Consider the following 17,013-nt stretch of genomic DNA (forward strand, 5'->3'; position numbering starts at 1 on the left):
GATAAGCAATGTTTGTATTTTACTTGAATTTTCTGACAATAATGGCGTGTTAATGAAGCTACCACTGCTGTGCCACTGGTGTAAATGCACACCTCTCTCTCATTTTAAAGCTGTGCGTATGGGTTCTGCTGCTGTGTGATGCTGAAGTCAAAGCAAAGAATCTGACACACAGCCAGCTGTGGACAGCAGACATGAAAGTTGGTTTGTGATGTTGGAAATTTCTCTGTGTGAACACGTTTGCTTAGATTCGAACTCTGGCATGTGCACTCTCTACAATTTTCATTATGGACCAATCTTTGTGCTGAAAGTGGAGAAAAGCCTGAAACAGTGGAGGAAGCTGCAGAAACTGCTCTGCTTACTGTAAAAAATAACTTTACTCACAATATAATTCACCCATTACCTGTATATTTTAGGTGTAGTACCCCCACTCTGCTTCATGTTAAGTTCTGCTTTGTTACATTAAAATACCAGTTTGATACCTTGCAAGAAAAAACAATAATACGACCCCAAATCACAAAGATGCCAATTGGGGCAGGACTAAAATGATCACAGAACCTCTGTGTTTGGCCAAATATGGTAGGTAGTTTCTGGAATTGTGGAATTTTTACCACCTATTTACAGACATGGCAGATTAGCATGGGATTAGGATCAGAGACGTCCTCCACAATTATTTCAAATCACATAAGGTCCCAAGATAATACTAGTCTGTGCGAATAGGGCTTTAGTGTCAGTGGGTTTACATGATGGATGGATGGATGGATGTGATTCAGTTAAAAATAAAATGAACGGCAGCCTGGTTGTAGATGTCATACAACTAATTTGTTGAGGGAAACTATTTTTACCACCATGGCAGTAACATACACATTTTTAATTTAGAATTTACTTGCAAGGTAATAAGTAAATAAGTATTAGATTAGATTACAACTGCGAAGGAGAAGTCAGAGGTAGTTAAAACATTGATAACTTTTCTAAAATTGAGTTTAGTGTTTTTATTTTTGCATAATTTTACAGCAGCAAAGTGCCATTGTCATTAGCTGCACAGATATGTTTTATATTTAGATATGTTATGCAGGGTTTTGGGTTGTTAAACCTGGTGGTGAAATGGGAGGAGAGTTGCAGCAGAGATGTGTCATGGTCGGAATTGTTGGGTGTCTGTAAATCATTTTAAAAAAGGAGTATGGTCTAGACCTGCTCTTTTTGAAGAAGACCAAGAACTTGAATTGGTGTTATACAAATAAAATTGAAGTGAATTTTCAGTAATGATCAAGTGAAGCAGTGCTGTTATGATGTGAAGCAAATCCTTTTTCCATACATGTGTTGGCTTGGCTAGACTTGGTTTGACTCGGCACAAACTACTGTAGCTCAAATTGCTGAAAAAGTTAATGCTGGTTCTGATAGAAAGGTGTCAGAACACACAGTGCATCGCAGTTTGTTGCATCAATTCCCAAGCTTTTAATGTGATTATGGGAACTTGTATAAACATTAGACCACAGGGTTCAATCGTATGTTATATTTTTTTCCTAAAGCTTTCTGCTTTTCATCGCTTGTCCATCAAAAGCCAGTTTTTTATTCTTATCAGCTTGGGTGGCGTTTCCCCATAATTGGGGAAGGTTGGTTGGCTTCGATCCCGCCTCCTATTGGCCCAACATGTCGAAAGTAATTTGAATGTGTATGAGTAGTTTTTCTGTTTTCAATGGGCTAGTTTTTTGTTCGATGGGCTGTTGCCATCACTGAGGTGAAATGTGTGAAAAAGCGGCGAATTGTTTGCCATGTTAGTGTAAAAAAAGTGCTTTGAGTGGTCGGAAAAGATCATTTAAAGTTTTTTCCATAAAGAGCAAAGATTTTTTTCGCTCTTGGACGACTTCTTTATAGTATTAAATCATTTATTTTCAATGCAGAAATTGCCCATGATGTAGTATTTTGTGTGTAAAGTAGTAATGTTTGTGTAAGAATAAAGCCTGTCAACCAAATTATTCAAACCCCTATATTAAATTTTACTGTTATTAAAAAAGCTGTTCCTTGAACAGTTTTTAAGGCCTAAAAGTGGAGTTGAAACATAATTTAGGCCTTTGGGACTCTATAGAATGAATCCTTTCATTTGCTTCAGGCTCTGTTTTTAGGTTAAGGGGTTTTTTAATTAAAAGTTTATTGCAAGATGAGTTGGCAAATCATGCGGAAAGACAAAAGGAGCTGAGGAGAGGAGATTGATTGCTCGACACCTGAAGCGGGCCTAAAACTTGGAGACAGCTGCAAACCTGCCTGGCATGAAAGAAAGTCCAACATTCCATCAAGGACCCTTAGCAGACTTAGTAGAACAACTTAAGATAAAACCCTGTGGACTCAGAGATACCTAAAAAAAAGGACAGGATGATCCTGATGAAGGCTGGTTTACAAGTGCTTTAGTTGGCACACAACTATAAGACGTGCACTGAGACCGGACTCCAAGACGTACTCCACTATTGACCAAAAGGGACATCAAAAGTCCACCAGAATATGCCAGGAAGGAATTTTGATAAGACTACAGAGTTTTGGGAGACAGTTCTATGGACTGATGAAACCAAAGTGGAACTGTTTGGACAAATGGACCAGCGGTATGTCTGGCGTGTGAAAGGCCAGGCTTATGACCAGAAGAAAATACCAATCGCCACGGTCAGCCATGGGAGGTGCGGTTCATGAGGATGTATGGGGCTTGTTTTTCTGTAGCAGGAACTGGCAATCTTTGTCGTGTACCTTGCATCATGGATTCCCAGAAATACCAGGCCATTTTAAAGAGGAACGTGATGCCTTCTGTTGACAAATAAACCTTGGTGATCATTGGACTTTCCAACAAGACAATGATCTCAAGCACACCTCTTTTTTTTTTTAAGTACTTTTCTATTGCCTTTATTATAGTGACAGCTGAAGACAGACAGGAAAGGGGGGCAGAGAGAGGGGATGAACGACAAATTAACAATATTCAGTATTGTAGGTCCCCGAAATCTTTAAAAAGTTTAGCTGACGGGGGAAAGAGGCCGATGGTTAGTTTAAAAGCTGTGGTTTGTTACACAGAACCCTCTGGAAAGTCGTTGTTGTAAACTGTTTGGAAAAGGGCATGCGCTTTCAAAAAATACTCAACAGTTGATTGGATGAACCATCTGTCTCTTACCGTCTATCACAGGCAAACTTCGACCAGTCAGATCAACAAACCATATAAAGTAGTCAAACTCTTACTGAAGCCAGTCGGGAGAAGAGTGAAAACCTCTTTTCCATGGAGAAAAGCTTTCAGCCCTTTCTTTGCTCTTCTTTCAATAAAGAAACACAGTTTGGATATAACTGATGTTAGCAGCATCTATGCTAATCTCTTTAGCAGTCGCCATAGTTTTTTTTTTTTGAGTGTACAGTCACTTATCACACATGTCATTGCACACACCTAGCATTACACCACACCCGTAGTTCATGCATTAGCTGACAGTAGTTCCTTGTAGGACAAGTCCACCTGGCTCGCAAGGTTAGCTAACCCCAGCTTTGACAACGTTTGAAGAGAGATAGTCTTGTCTATTTTTCTGTAGAAAAATTGTGAGCCATAAAGGGTGAGCAGCTTCCAAATCTGGCTTGGATTGTGTCTATTGTCACTTATTAAGTGAGAAAAATAGGCTCCTTTGGTAGTAGACAGAGCACACTTGTAACACATTGCACCATGAAACCATGATCCTAAATGTCTGTATATGTGTCTTTATATGTGTCTGCAGGAGTAAGCGTCATAAGTCTGGCTCTATGGAGGAAGAGGCTGACAGTCCAGGAGGGGAGTATTACCACTCACCTTCCTCTCCTGCCAGCAGCTCCAGAAACTGGACCGATGACATGGAGGGAGGTAAGGGAATAAGAACAAGAATAAGCATTATAGTATCCAGTGTCTGTAATAATAAATACAAATATAATTTATCACTAAATGAACCTATTTGAACAAGTTACATATACTGAAATCATTGTGTGTCTTTGGTGTACTAACAGTGAGTCATTGTCTTTTATTTACTGTTCATCTATAATAACATTAGAAAATGTACTGTATGCATCCCTTTTACTCCGTTTTTTTTTCATATAGTATTCCCAGGCTGAATAATAACAGCAAACATCAACCCGTATGGAAGCACAGAAACTAACACGTATACAAATATCAACTCACACATCTCTCACAGGAAATATTTCTGCGTAACATGATCTAATACTTACATAACATTATTACACAGTTGAGTAAAATATCTCACTTTACAGACACAATTGTAATACACTAATGACATTTGACCACAAACCACTCCACCATCCAAGAAGTTAACCCCCCCCCGCCCCCCAGACCTTCAGATAAAATTAATCTCAGTCTCAATTAATCTAATGCTAATGAGTTATCACTGACAGAGGTGTGGACTCACATGAGCAGGGCGGCTGTGGCTCATGAGGTAGAGTGCGTCGTCCACTAATGAGAAGGTTGGCGGTTTGATCCCTGGCTTCTCCCATGCAACTTGACATGGACTTTAACACCAGTGACTTGTAGCTTCACTTCGACTTGAGGCTTTTGACTTGAAAATACTAAATTTCTTCCCCTAAGCCCAAAGATTAAAAGAGTATGTTGTTTAACCACACTTTATTCCCTAGATCCACATTGTTAGAACCAATGGTAAATGGACTGCACTTATATAGCAACTCTCTAGTTTTCTGACCACCTTGTACGGTACATGTCACATTCACCCATAGTCATACACTGATGGCAGCTGGAATTGCTTTTCAGAAAAGGAACACACTTACAAATCGATGACTGACCATCAGGAGCAATTTGGGGTTCAGAGTCTTGCCCAAGGACACTTCAACATGCAGTGGGAGGAGCCAGAGATCGAACGGCCGACCTTCTGATTAGTAGACAACCTGCTCTACCTTCTGAGCCACAGCCGTCCACCAATCCAATAGCATCCAGTCAAGTTGGAGGAGGGAACCATAAAGAGCTAACATTATAGACCTATTAAATTAAAGCATAGGCTACAAGATAAAGTTCGTTAACATGCCACTGTGCACGTATCGCACCACAGACCTCTTTGTCTAAAGCAATAATATATTCCTTTTTGATAGAAAAATTGCCAGCGGAGCTCCATGGGTTGCAAAAATGTCTGACAGAGCTCCATCTCAATCTGTAGTTTTAAGTCTTCTTCCATACAGCATGATGTTTATTTAGTAGATTATGGCCCCATTTAGAGTAAAATAGATGATGAAGTAGGGTAAGCTTTTAGTGATTGTTAAGTTGCTCTTTAAAACCAACATAACAAATAAATGGGTCCCAGCACCTTTGGTTCTTGCAGTGTTGAAGTGAAGTGCAGTGTTTTTATATATATATTTTTCTAGGTCTGTCTCCTCCAGTGAAGAAGGCAGAGCTGGACAGTCCCTCCCCCCAGGAAGACTCACCAAGACTGGGCTCTTTCACTCAGCATCATCGACCAGTCATAGCTGTTCACAGTGGTCAGTAACACACACACACACACACAGCTGAGACTGTTCCAATCCAATATCTGTATTGGAACATTTTAGATATAGGACTGATGGCATTAATCCATGCACCAATCCAGATTCCATAGTGTAATGCTTTTATGAATTAATAATTGTATGCTCATAACCAAAATGTTGTAGCAGAGATGAATTAATTAGTAATTAAACTGTTCTATAAAGGTGCCACTTACGGACAGAGCTAGCGCTGGACCCTGAACCTGACATAACGTAACAGGAGACAATCTGTAACTGAGTGAGCTAAAAAAAGTTGGCTAACTCAACATGTCTTGAGGATATTTTAAAGATATTTTAGTCTCAAAACACAGAATAGCAAGACAGCAATTTGTAATGTGTGTAAGGCTGACATTGAGACAGGTGGAAGTTATCCTGCATCATACAGAACTACCAATTGAATTAAATGTATTATTATCAGTATCTGCAGATATCCAAATTTAAGTATTGGAATCAGATCTGAACTAAAAAAAAAGTGGATTGGTGCATCTCTGCACACACAAACACACACACACAATTTACTCCCATTAGTTGAATTCAAAGAACAAAATGTAATTTACTGTATTGTTTCTCCTCTCCCTCTCTGTCTCATCTCTCCCTCTGTCTAGGTCTGTCTCGGAGTCCCCACCCCTCCTCATCTCTTCATTTCCCGTCCTCCTCCTACTTCCCCCATGGAGCAATCCGCTATCCTCCTCACCTGGCCCAGGACCCCCTAAAAGATCTCGTCTCACTGGCCTGCGACCCTGCCAATCAAGCGTCCAGCTCGGTAAGGACAGCCAGTCAAAAGTTCAGCTCCAAGAAAAGTGTCACAGAGCTCCAAATACTATTTCCTTTCTCCACTACTACATTAGCTGGCTAACAACTAGCCTTTTACTACAGAAACTACTAAAGTCTTCTTGAACTTGAGGTTGGGGGTACAGACACAAAAAGAACAATCTAGAGGAAATGTAATGTGTACAACAGAGGCTTTGGGTTTTCATGAAAATTAATAATCAGGATACCAGCAGTATATAATATCAGAAATATAGAAAAACAAAAAGTAGTTATTATTCCAAAGTTATTATTCCAATGCCCTAACTCGAAAACAGGACAACTCACTCTTCTCTTCCTCTTTTTATTTTCAGTCGGCTCCGCTTTGTTTATTTTGTTGCTACTCGATTATATCTTTGCTTAGCTAGTAGTTATTTGCTGCTATATTCATGTACTAAATATCATATATATAAAACCTTTAAATGTCTGTTTCAATAATTATTATTGATGCACACATCTGTATTCTTTTAGTGTTGCTGTGGGACAAGACTAATGTATCTAGTTATTAATACTCCCAACCACCAGAGGGCAGCAATGACTAGCATTCCTACCTGTTCTACCTTATTCTCTTGGTTAGTAGCATTGACAGTATATAGTGTCTTAAACCGGCATTCTATGTAAGGCCAGCAAGGGGCAGCTCCATTGGCTGCAATAAAAAAACAGATACCAAGGACTCTAAAGGAGAATGAGCCAATTAGAGCAGCTCAACTTAGTATGTCATGTCCACTGGCTCTGACAAACTGTCATGGTGACGACTATAACGCCAAACTCGAGTCTTTAAAACAGTAATCCCCAAACTAATAGGTGACGTCACCAAGAGGTTCACACTTGGTTAGTAGACAGGGAGATTTAGTAGGAGACCCACAATGCTTGAACTGACAGCCACCGTAAGGTCAGGTGGTCTTAATAAAGCTGATACGCCTGGATGCGCTGCGTTTCTCTGCTGTCTTCTGCAGTTGTCCATTATTTTCAGGTAGGACAAAAGTATTGAGTATTAGGCCCATTTAAACTCCCAACACTGTTCATGAGTAACAAAAAGTGACCCACCTGTCTTTTGTGGTCTGTAAGCAATCGTGCACGCCGGGCGTGGAACCATGGTTGGAGTTGAGGAAGAGATGAAATGGTATCAGGAGCTGTGGGGACCACGGCTCTTTCTAGGGGCTCCCGGGGGTACCCCCTAAAAAACCCAATGAAATATTGCCGCTGGACATCAGGGTGGCTCTTCATCTAGTCCACTAAAGGCTCAGAGGGTTTAGGAAATACAGGACCACGGCAGACAGGAAGGCTAACCGACTAGGAGGGGTGCAGGCTGGAGGCTAGCTGACTCAAGGCACGCAGGCGGGTCGGTTGTTGTTTATCTTACTGGTTTGAGGCACTCCTGGCATAATTTAATGGTGTGACAGAATGACTGCAGTAACATCATTATAGCACAAGCCTACATAAATATTGTCAGCCTGGCTTTCAATGTGACACTCTGACCACAGTGACACTGGCAGGAGGAGTTAGGTGTGTGTTCTGTATGGTGTACACTGTGTGTGTGTGTGTGTGTGTGTGTGTGTGCACATCAAAGAAAACATGAATACAGGGCTATCCAGTGTAAATATTTGCAGACAGAAATGAGGTGGAGGTGCCAAACCAAGCACTGGAATATTAACTATTGACAGAGACAAAGAGAGTGGCAGTCCCTGCCTTCTCCCTGCATCATCTACCTCTTACTTCTCTCCCCCCCTTTGTTCCGTCTTTGTCTACCTGCACTCCTTTCCTCTGTCAGTCTTAACCTGCCCCTCCATCTCTCTCCTCTCGCTCTCTCCTGGTCTTTCTCTCGCCGGCTCTCTCCACCCCATTCTGTTTGATTTTAATGTTTCTCTTGCATAGAAGCAGCTTTTAATCATTCCCGTATTTTTGTTCCTCTTTATTAGTTTTTCTCCCCAGAGATATGAGCGCAGGATGAAGACAGAGTGAAGGAGAAGGAGGGAGAATATGTGTATTAATGTTTCATATTTCCCCGGTGCAGAGGGAAGGAACTGATGATTATTTCATGTTGTCGACATTGTCTTTTTCTCTTTTTTTCCTTTTTCTCTCTCTCTCACCCTTTTTTTGGTCTCTGAGGTGTCAAGAAAATAGCCAACAATCATTGTCACCCAGACAGACATCAGAAAGAGGGGTCCTGCACCGACACACACTCTCTCACACACACACACACACTGCTGATAACACTGGAGAGGAAAGGCTCAGGTCAAGTCTATGTTAGCTGTCCCCCCCTTGTCGCGATGTCAGTCACCCATCCTATTATCTGCCCTTGTCTCTCTCTGTCTTTGTCCATGTTTGAACACACAAACACACAGTCATTATAAGGTTTTATTTGTTGTTTGTTGTAATTGTTTAAATATATTTTACTTAACAAATGTGGTTCTGTTTTAATGATTGTATGGTTTAATAGATGATAAGACCTATAATTCAGAAAGTCAAAACACCCCCATTTTCATAACTTCAGCTGGCAGCCTGGAATCTGCAGGGCTGAACATTTATTCAGCTCCAAACTAACTGACACGATGTGAAATAGCTGGCAACAGTCCCCAGTCTCAGAAATATCAGCTGCAGGAATTCATTTTCTTAAAGGACAAAAATGTACATGTAAGTCGTAAAGAAAAGGTTCAATGACAGGGAAGAAATGTAAGAGTATGAGAGACAATGAGGGTAGGAAATGAGGAGAAGAAGGAGAGGGCAGGAAAGGAGGAAAGATGAGAGAGAGACATGAGAGATTGAGAGAGGGAGGTGTGTTTGTGTGTCACCTGGGGCTCAGTACCCCTGCTTTGAGCATTGCCTTTAATTATGCAACAGCAATCAGAGCAGGTAGAGAGATTGTCTTCTTCCTGGGCCTTTTATGTCTGCAGGTCTGTAGTGAGGAGAGACAGGGAGGGAGGCCATAGAGAGAGAGAGGAAGGAGGGGGGAGAGGGAGGAGACAAAATAGAAGGGTAGAGTGGGAGCACTTTAGAAGTATTCTAGCAGGAGATGGTTCATGATTCATGGAGGAAAGTTAGGTTTTCAAAGCTTTGGTTAAGGTGCCAGTTGGAAAATATGATTAAAACCACAACTTTTTGGACACAACTTTTTGGCAGTGGTGGAAAACGTATTGCCAGTATGGTTTTCGTAAAGGGAGACTTTAAGCAAACAAGTAGTAACCCAGCAAACTATTCTTACTTAAGGTCCACTTACTAGCTGCTTCCAGAGATTTCAACCTCCTCTCTCTCTTAAATAGCATGTCACATTGTCCGCTGATGAAGACCATAAGATGGAAGTGAAAGCTAGAATTTACAAATTGTGAGTGAAAGCAGACTTACAACATGTGTAGACTGTGGGCCTCAAACAAGAACCACTCATACAAACATATTCAACTGATTCAGGAGAACTTAAGGCATTCACCAATTCTGCTGTTCTCCAAACACACAGTTTTCACTAATGAATTGTATATTGCATTACTATAATGAAATTTTGAGTTTTCTATGTAAATTACACTTCATAATTATGTTGACATTATCCTGTTTGACTGTATAGTTTGAATTATAATATAGTTCTAAATGTATCATATAGCCTAACAATATCATCATTGTTGATTGATTGATTGATTGATTGATTGGTTCTCTTCACACTAAGGTGTATGCAGGTGGCTGTACAGAGAAACATCCTCTGTTACAATGCCTGACAATGCAACATCACCTATTATGGCACAGAATCTTACTAAATTAACGTTAAAATAAGAATACAAAAATGTTCTCCAAATGTTCAAACAGAGGAATATTGCAATTAAAAAAGTTCCTTCAGGAATGCTTAGGACTACTATTAATTAGTTTATTTGAGTCAGTGTATCAAAGTAAAAAAATCTGATCAGTTTTTATTGTGACACACACAATCACACACACTACAACGTATTGTGAAATCCGTAGCTGCCTACCTCGTGAATGAGTCTAACAAATAGATAAATTAAAATAAAGATGAATCTAACAATACAATATAAAATAACCTTGCAAATAGATCAAGTTAAATATATAAAATAGAGTAAAAATGAGCAGTAGAATAAGGAACAATGTGATCAATGATCATTTTTCAATCTCGAATGTGTGGTTCAGAAAAATGAAACAGTAAAACAATATGACAATATAAATATAACAATATAACCACTAGTGAGTTTCAGAAAAATGAAAGGATATAACCAGTGCCATATAATAATATATGCAATATGACAGTGATGTATGGCAGGCGATGGATTATACATTACAGTATATATGTGTGTAAAGTCATTGATTGAAGGCCCAACTGGCCTGAGGGAAGAAATTCTTCCTGGCCCTCAGGCGCCAGTAACGGGTGGTGTAATCCTCCCATGCCTTCTGATTGGGAGAGATCCTGATGGTCACTCATGATAAAAACAATATTTTAACGGAGCAGACACAATGGCTGCCATTAGGCGCCAGTGCCATCTTGATAAAAGATTAAAAAAGTCCTATCTGGATATTCTATCCATAAACTTTTCTCTTAGTTTCTCAATTAATTTCTGAGATAATGTCAGATACTAATAGAATTATTATTAGTATTATTATTATTTCCGGTCAGAAAGTCTTCCCACATTCCCATCCACCTCCTGCTGCGAGTGCATACATACATTTAATGTGCTGGTTCCACCTGGCCACTGCACACAGATAATGGATTGAAAAAACTCTTTGATGTGGTTGTAGACCTTTTTCACAGCAGCTATTTTGACATGAAACAGTAGGTTTTTCTGGAGCCTTTCCAGTGAGCCGACATGCACAACAGCAGCACCCTGATTCTGTTTGACCTGGATGGAACAGAGCCTTAATAAGTATCAATGGTAACACCTGTGTTTACCCTACTGTTTCATGTCAAAATGGCGTCTGGAAAAGAAGTTCTATTGGTAACATTTAAATATACTTTTGGTATAATAGACCTGATGGTTTAAATTATTATATCTATATGCTCTGAACATTTTTACATAGATCTTTTTAGTAATAGATGTGTACGTCAAAAGATGTTTTTGTGGGCATAACATGTGACTGTGTGATTGACTGTGTCCACATGGACCACTTCCTGAGGGCTAGGGTCCAAAATGAACGTGGCTCATCTGCCAATGGCAGGTAAACTGAGAAAATAAAACAGCCTGTATTATTTTGCAGGCCATAAAACTGCATTATTTAACTCAAGGTAATGACCTATTTTAGCAAAAATGCAGATCTCTGTGACTTTCTCCTTAGTCTTCCTCTTTTTGCTGTCTTGCTATCTTCTTTTCGGTGGCTTAACACTGGAAATGTGTCACCACATCTCTAATAACATAATAACACAGATGTTTCTTACCAGAAAAACATAGACAGACATTGTGTAGAAAGCACCCACACTTTTCTACAAATTTGACCAATCATTGTTGTTTCCAGCTGAACCATAAGCCACCGAACTACTGGGGATTTTATTCTCACTGGAACAAGTTGCCTTCCATTTTGAAAAGAAAATCGCAGTTATTCTTGCAATTTTCACTTTTTCCTGCAACTTCTTTTTACAAAAAAAGCTTAAAAACATCAGGAATTTATGGCCGCAACAATCTGCAGAAAAGCTAGTGAAATCCTGGAGGGACTGACAAGCTGCTTTGATTTGATTTACTGATCTCACGATAGTGCAGGCGGACAGTGGGTGTCACATAAACACACAGCAATGTAAACCTGGCCCTATGCTGTGATTCCAAATTTTTTACCTGCCACCTGGCGACTCCAGTTTATTTATTCTGCAAAACCCAGAATGTACCTGCATTTGAGGTTTGTTAATATTGGATGCTGCTGAATGGTTATTTCAGTATCATTAGTTTGCTTTCCATCATGAAGTCGAACACTGCTACACTGTTGAACCACTTTTCATTTAAATGTTTCTTTTTTTCTTTTGTTCCTAGGGAACAGGCAGATGTCAGGCAGATGTGGATGAACACTGTAAGCTCTGGATCTGACCAGGCCGGCCTCGCATGCAGTATAATGCAGACTGTGCAGGAATCACTTCCTTGTTTCCTGCAATGATTTGTAAAGCAGCAATATTGAGTCATTTCCTCGACACTTGGATTGTTTCTAATAATACATGTCGCCGTCTGCTGCTGCCTGCCTGTGACTGAACCGCATTCTGTGACATTTTTATGAACCTTTATTTTTTTCTTGTCTATTTTGTCTCTTGAAAAGCAGATCTTGATTTCAGTCAGACTCCATGATTAAATAAAGGATTAATGAAAAATACACACACACAAAGGAGGCTGACGAGCAGCATTGACGTGCTGTGGCTGCAGAGGGGAGCTCTCAGCGGTGCTGACACAGCCTCCACTGTCCCGCCATCGATTGGCCTGAGTGGAGGGAGAGGACTGCGGTCGAGAGTCACACACACAGAGTGGGAGAGGGAGAGAAGCCTGTTGTTTTAATCTGCTGTAGCAGGGGGCAGTGTCGGCATGCTCACTGCTGCACATCTCTGGGTATGTCACATTCGATTCCTCATTAATAAGACTAAAAGAAGATTGGCGTGCTTACACTCTTTTACACACACACACACATACACAACCTGGGGTGAGGTCAGCCTTAAACTTTTTCTTCATTGTGTCCTTTCCTTTGTTTTTCCTTTTCTTCCTCTTTTTATCTCCATCCCATCTTCTTGTTTCATTGCTTCCCATAAAACTGTTTTTTAGCTCTTTTTAACCATTTTTAAACCAGTTTTTTTTGGATTTAACTTGGGTTTGGAGACAATTTCAATTTTGCTATTCATTTTGTACCTTCGTAGCTCTCACTTTAATGTTAGCGATCAATGAGCACAGATGCTTAATAGTCATATTGGATTTGTATATGATTTTTGCATTAATGTGACAAAATACTTTGATATGTCTGCTATTTGCTGGGTTAGCCAAAACGGATTTCTTGCATGATTACTCATTTGAGTTTGCAGAAATATTAATATGCTTATATATGTGTGTGTATATATATGTATGTATATATATTATTACTATCTTATAGTGCAATAACTAGGTAACTAGGTTGTTATTGCACAATAAGATAGTTGATGAATTCAGGATTTTATCTAGGGACGCACGCTGTGGATTTTTTAATTTCAGCTGATACAATAACCGATACTTACCTGCTTCTCGAACCAATACCAAAAAGATAACTGATAATTTCACAATTTTGTATGTAGTTTATGCACAGCTGATAGTTAGAAAGGTTAAGATGTAGAGAGAAAAGATTGATGATTTAATATTCCATAGCTCTGATCTAACTAAATCTAACTGACATCATGTGCACATACAGACAAATGAGTGCCTCGCAAACCAAAGCCAAATAAAGACAGATCACAAAGAACAACTTCTCAGACATAAAACAATCTAGATGCATACATAAACCTTACGGCATATTGAAATTAAAAGTATTTTGTTGTCCTTACAAAACTGAGCTCAAGTTAACATACTGCAAGGTTTTCATCATAGAGTACTCTCTCCTCCTCTTCATCATCTAATAGATCCACACCCTTCACAAAAACAGTAAATAGACAGCAGACATTTTTTGACATATTTCATAAATATATTCCTCTTTCCAGAGGGAAAGTTATTCGCATTTGCCTAACACAATGTGTAACTATTACTATGCCCAAAACACTGCGATCAAGCTTTTAGCATGACACATCATTCATGTCCATCATTATTTGTTCACTTTTGGCATACTTAAGGTCTTTGATCTCACAATGAAATAGTGTCCCCTTCACCTCAGTGCAATCTGTGCATATATCTGAATATATCTATTGTTACTGAATTGATTTAATTCAACTTAAAAATTCAAATTTGAGTAATTTATATTTTCAATAGCCATTTATACTGTAAAAATCTGTAAAAAGTGTGGGCCTTCATACATACTGATTCCCAGTCCTGTTTCTAGGTCTCTCCACACGTGCCACTATTCATCACTATTGTTAACACAACAAAAACAGACAGTTCTGACTCTTTAAATATTAATTTCTAGTCAAGGACATCAAAAACTTCACACACACTTTCGTAGAATTATCAAAATATACATAAAAATATACATTTCCCATTATCAGACAATAATTTATCAGCCTTGATAATTATCAGGCATCCCTAATTTAATCCATATCACCTACCCCTACATTTAACAAACATATAATGAAATACAAAACTCTTTACTTTTAACAAAGGTGGGGGGGGCTAAGGAACACCAGTAAATATTCATAAACTAATAACAAAAATACACATTAAAAAATTCAATAAAATTACAGGCTGCACCACCTTCACCACTAGAGAGACCACAGCACTATGTGGCCCTGGTTCCTGGCCTATAATCAGCACCTCTGAGCTTGAGAGCATTATAGAATCAAATCACAATCCTTCCAAGTCTGTTATTTTGGTGATGTGTTATTCAGGACTGCATAGCGTCCTGATTACTGAAAAAGCACGGGGGGAAACAGGAGTTCAATCTTTAATACCTAATAAACCATGATGAAAATTACAACCAGGACAATCTATGTTTATGCTGTATATACACAGCTACGGCATGTGCTCTGAAATATTAATGCCTTGCCGGTAGCCCCTCGGAGGTTGATTATTTAGTACAAGCCTCCTATCGGCATGTGCTAATAAATAGACGACATCGCCATGTCTGTAGCAGTCCATTCAAAGCGCTTGCTGAATTAAAAATTTATATTGCTCAGAGCCCTCACATATAGAATCATGTATCCAGTACCTTGAGAGCTGTATTTCACAAGTACCCACAAGCCCCCAGGGACGAGGATGGCTGGCTGTTGGGTGACAAATGTGGTTATTTGGTAAATTAATGGAAAAAGAAGTGACCCTCGTATGATGCTGCGAAGGCTTGACAGGCTGTTTGATTGTCATAACCATGTGTGGGTATTATCACCAGTGCAGTATGGGATGGTGGTTGAGCAGGTAAAATCAGACTGCTGATGTTGTTTAGAAACAACCCATAGCTATGTATGGAAGCTACCATTAAACCATTATCAAGCAGCAAAGTTGCAGTCAAATAGGTACATGATGCTGGCATGTTTCTACTGTAGCCCAGAACGGACAAACCAAACACTGGCTCTAGATAGATAGATTCGCAGCCACCGTAGTTTCTCCTTTGCGTTTGGAATGGGAGAGTGAGGTGAGGGGGTTGTTATCTGCAATTACATTGCACTACACTACACAGTTGTTGGCACCAAATCCTACACACTGGTCCTTTAAGGGGAAATAAAATGGATGTTTTAGAAGATTTTTAATGTCTAACTTTGAGATGAGCACACATTGTGAGATGCAGACCAGTATGAGCTTCTATGAATCCAGCAAAATTAAAACACGTTGCACAACTCTTCCCCAGCAGGCTATACACAATGCTTTATGGTTAATTTATTAAAAAAAACATGGTGCACTGGGGAAGAGTTGTGCAACAGTTTTAATTGTGAAGAGGAAAAAGAAATCTAAGGAAGGATATAACAGGGTGTCCACAGGGTCTTAAAAAGTCTCAAGTCCAATCATCTGAATTTTAGGCCTTTGAATGTCTTCAAATGCCTTAAACATGATTCTGACAGGTCTTAAAAATTGATTGGATTAAAGTTACTTATTAATTATTAATTTGCATTTTTCAACTTGTATTGGTCATGCTGTAACAACAGAAAACAAAATGGACATGAAACTAATGCAGATCTATTGTTATTTGCCAGTATGGATGTAAAATATGTATTGAAATGCATTTACAAGGTCTTAAAAAGTCTTAGATTAAACCTGTTGAAACCTGTTGAAACCCTAATGTTAGCAACCATCCACAAAAAGCAGGGAGTGTGTCTCATTAGGCTTCTGTTGGTCTTGTACTGTGTTGCCATGTTGGTTTGAAACCTTACACATAAAAGGGACATCTTTAAAACTGCCAATCACCCATCCCAGTCCCTTTCTACATGTTGTGTCATAATTTTGTTTACCAAGCAACTCCTAGTCATTGAATTGAAATTATTCATTGAAGTTATGAACAAGGCTTTTGGAGACAGTTACTGTCTCTTAAGTACTCTAACAAATGAGAGGCTATTTATGTTTTGTGTTGAGAGACGCTGTGGTTATTTGTCTCACACAGAGAGTAGACTGGAGCCAACTTTCATACTGCAACACATTAGGTGTGGTCTAGCTAATGGTTGTGGTAAAAGAATGTGATTGAAGCTGTTTAGTTTCCTGCATGTTCAGCTGACAGCCTTATTGACTACCTAACAGTATTGGAGCCCTGGGGTGTCAGTGTTATTAATGTTACAAATAGCATCCATCTGATCTCAGCGCAGCCTTGCATGAGCCTCACTCAGAGCAATTTGCAGTCAAGTGTGCCATCATGTGGCGTCTGGGTGGAATCAACACTGGCTTCCACAGCTTACAGTGCCTTGAGCACAGACACACATGACTACAACCCTTTGTGGTAGTGTTTAAAGCAGTGCTACCCAAAGTGGGGCCCGCAAGCCAAAGTTGACCAGCCATAAGGTGTGATTTGCCCCACCAGATACTTATAGAGAAATAAAATTTTAAAAACAGTTTTATTTATTGTGAGGTATAAATGTAGGAATCCTAATCACATTGTACAAGTTGCATACTGGACCAGGACTGACTTCCTAACTAT

The 17,013-nt window shown here is 39.4% G+C and overlaps 2 protein-coding genes across 2 annotated transcripts in view; one reads left to right on the forward strand and one right to left on the reverse strand.

The window, feature by feature from the left end:
- LOC118321567 (nuclear factor 1 C-type-like) overlaps nucleotides 1-17,013 on the reverse strand; it is a gene marked incomplete in the record, with an annotated part of 48,990 nt that overhangs the window by 9,660 nt on the left and 22,317 nt on the right.
- The window catches only part of LOC118321918 (nuclear factor 1 C-type-like), a 34,346-nt gene that overhangs the window by 4,916 nt on the left and 12,417 nt on the right, over nucleotides 1-17,013 (forward strand). Inside the window, exons 5-7 of the mRNA XM_035653474.1 lie at nucleotides 3,729-3,850; nucleotides 5,368-5,481; nucleotides 6,129-6,306. Coding sequence (XP_035509367.1) covers nucleotides 3,729-3,850; nucleotides 5,368-5,481; nucleotides 6,129-6,306 — 414 coding nt within the window. The remainder of the gene's footprint in view (nucleotides 1-3,728; nucleotides 3,851-5,367; nucleotides 5,482-6,128; nucleotides 6,307-17,013) is intronic.

This window comes from Morone saxatilis, unplaced genomic scaffold (assembly GCF_004916995.1).
Source record: "Morone saxatilis isolate NCDOM2014 unplaced genomic scaffold, NCSU_SB_2.0 Contig12, whole genome shotgun sequence".
Taxonomy (NCBI): domain Eukaryota; kingdom Metazoa; phylum Chordata; class Actinopteri; family Moronidae; genus Morone; species Morone saxatilis.